At 61.7% G+C, this 2,763-nt stretch overlaps 1 protein-coding gene across 1 annotated transcript in view; it reads right to left on the reverse strand.

The window, feature by feature from the left end:
- Window positions 1-2,763, reverse strand: part of CRMP1 (collapsin response mediator protein 1) — a 49,819-nt gene extending 47,056 nt beyond the window's left edge. The window contains exon 1 of the mRNA XM_005428057.2: window positions 2,311-2,763. Coding sequence (XP_005428114.1) covers window positions 2,311-2,682 — 372 coding nt within the window. The 5' untranslated portion in view covers window positions 2,683-2,763. The remainder of the gene's footprint in view (window positions 1-2,310) is intronic.

A 2,763-nucleotide genomic window follows, 5' to 3' on the forward strand; every position in this document is an offset into this window, starting at 1 on the left:
CCTCCCGCCTGCAGGTCGGAGCAGGATTCGCTCAGCGCAACCCAGGAAGCGTTTCCTTCCCTCCTGTCCCCCACCCCTCCGCCTGGCCCCCCTTCACAGCCCATCAATCCAGCCGGAGCCTCCCTCCCTCCGCACCGGCGCTGGGAAACGCCGCCCCGCCAGCTCCGCCGCCGCCCCGCTCGCACGCTGAGGTCACCGGCAGGATCCCACGCGTGGGTTGCCGCAGGGTGGGGACGGAAGATAAAACCCCCGGCGGTGGGTCCTGCTGTGCTGCACATGGCAATGGCACTGCCTGCCCCGTACCCACGGCGTGAAGCCTGATGGCAGGGCTCTGCGCTGTCCCCATGGCACTGACCCTGATGGCACTGCCCTGCGCTGTCCCCAGACCACCGATCCTGATGGCATTGCCTTGCACTGCCCCAATGGCCCTGCCTTCTCTGTGCCTGATGGCACTGACCCAGGTGGCACTGCCTGCTCTGTCCTCACCAGCATTTCTGACCCCAGCAGCACTGTCATGCTCTGCCCTCCTCGTCACTGCCCCATTGTCATACACCTGCTCTGTGCCAATGGAGCTCATGGGGCATAACACAATCAGGACAGGCCAGGCAGATGCTAAATCAGCAGCAGCTGAAGAGGCAAAATGGCTAGTTGAAACTCTTCTGTCTTTTCTGTGTCTTACAGAATACCTCCCTCCACACATGGTGCTTGAGGGTAGAAGGCACTGCAAAGCTGTGCCCAAATTAATCCCCTCAAGGACAGGAACTCTGGGGCTCTTAGCACACCCATCCCTGTGATACACACATAGATAAAAGCCATTGAGCACCTAGGCCACATCCCTGACACATTTGCCCAGAAATCTTTGTTTGAAGCTTGCAAAAAACTCTGGTAGTCACTGCACAGGGGTCACATGTATCTGCTGCTTACAGTGCATCTTCCTAAGCCAGTGGCCAAATCTTGCCTGCTTTACCTCTAACCTCATCCTCACCTCGCTTTGGTCAACTTCACAAGCACAGTGGGATCCAGAGAGGTAGTGTGTTTGTGTGTGCTCACTATCCTGAGTCCCAGGGTGAACTAGGAAGCAGGGAAAATGGGGATGCAGCACCATGGATGTGCTAGAAGATGGGGTGTGCTGTGCCCTCCCACTGCCCCAGGGTCCTGATCAGAAAAACTCAGGAGTTCAGGTGAGCTAGAAAAGAGAAGGCTGCAGCTGGCAGCCTCTGAAGGCAACCCTGGAGTCGTTGCAGAGAAAGCAGCAGCATCCCAGGCACAGTGTCCCACCAAGCCCTGCCTGCTTGCTGCAGTGTCCCACCACAGCAGACACCCCCTGGGCTGCACGGGAAGCACCTGCACACGATCCAGAGCAAACCAGCACCCCATTCATGCTCAAATTGAAGAGGGGTGAAGAGAGTGGAAACTCTCAGTTCAGCCTGTGGAAAGAGCAGAGTGCGGACAAGCCACAGAGGCTCCAGGCTGGGTACTCAGGAACAGGGTGTATCCAAGCAGAAGCATCACTGCAAGGCCGCATTTCTTTCTAAGGGGAAATCAATGACAGCCCGGGATCCCATGAGAGCCATCCCCACGGGTCTGCCTCCAGCCTGCATGCCACCGACAGGGCGAAGATTGAGATGCACAGCCGTCAGGGGCCGGCCAGCCCCCCCGGCTCACTTCTTCCTTGAGCCACCGATATGAGTCCAGGCTGCAGAGCCAGGGAAGGGGAACCCGGGGCAGAGGTTTGGGCCGATCCTCCCGCCTTCCGCGCTCCCTGCCGGGGAGACAATGCAGGCGCAGAGGGAGCCGGGGGGAGCAGGGGCAGAGGCAGGGCGGGGGGGCGGGGCAGATCCTGGAGCTGTGCCTGGGACAGGCTCCGCGGAGTTTCCCCGGCGAGTTCGGGAGTGCAGCGGGCCCGGCTTTGTTCCGGGGGGCGGCCGGGAGGCGCCGAGGGACCCGAGCTGCCCTCCAGCCCCCGGCACGGGCAGGAAAGGAAACGGAGAAAACTCATCGCCATCACTTACAAAGGAAAACGATTTCATGGGTCGCTCCCTCCCGCCCCCGCTAAGCTCTGCCAAGTGAGGTAGTTCGGGGCCCAGCCGGGCTCTTCCCAGAGCATCAGTGTGCCCGGGAGGAGGGGGCCGTGCCTCCCCGACCCGCCGTGCCGAAACTCCCCCGCGAAGGCGGCCCCAGCCCCTGCACCGGCGAGCGGGGCTCTGCGGCACGGCACGGCACGGCTCCGCTAGGCACAGCAATCTCGGCTCGGCTCGCCCAGCGAGCGGGGGCGGCGGCTCCCACCTCCCCAGCCCGGGCCCCGCTCACCTGTCCATTGTCCTGGCCCTGCAGCAGCTCCTTCCCCATGGGGTATTTGATCTCCACGCCCGGGGTCTTGTCCTCCCGGTCTCCCGGGGAGCTGATGACGGAGCCGGAGATCTCGCTGATGTCGCTGGCGGTCTCGCTGTAGTTGTCCCCTCCGTCCAGCATATCGTGCCGGCTGCCGCTCCGCGGGGTCCGGGACCCCTTCTTCCCCACGCTGTAGGCATCGAAGTCGATGGTTTTGTTCTCATAGGCCCCCTCCACGGACGCGAACATTCCCCCGTATTTCTGTCGCGGTGTCTGGGCTGTCGTGCCCGGCCTAGCTAGATACACAGGCAGGTCATCTTCTTTATTCCAGTTCCTCTTTCTCTCGGCCATTCTCGCTGTCCGGATCTCTCTCTCTCTATATCTCTCTCTCTTCCTCCCACTTCCCTGCACCTTCCACTACCGGGATAGGCT

The sequence above is a fragment of the Geospiza fortis genome, unplaced genomic scaffold (assembly GCF_000277835.1).
Source record: "Geospiza fortis unplaced genomic scaffold, GeoFor_1.0 scaffold666, whole genome shotgun sequence".
Classification (NCBI taxonomy): domain Eukaryota; kingdom Metazoa; phylum Chordata; class Aves; order Passeriformes; family Thraupidae; genus Geospiza; species Geospiza fortis.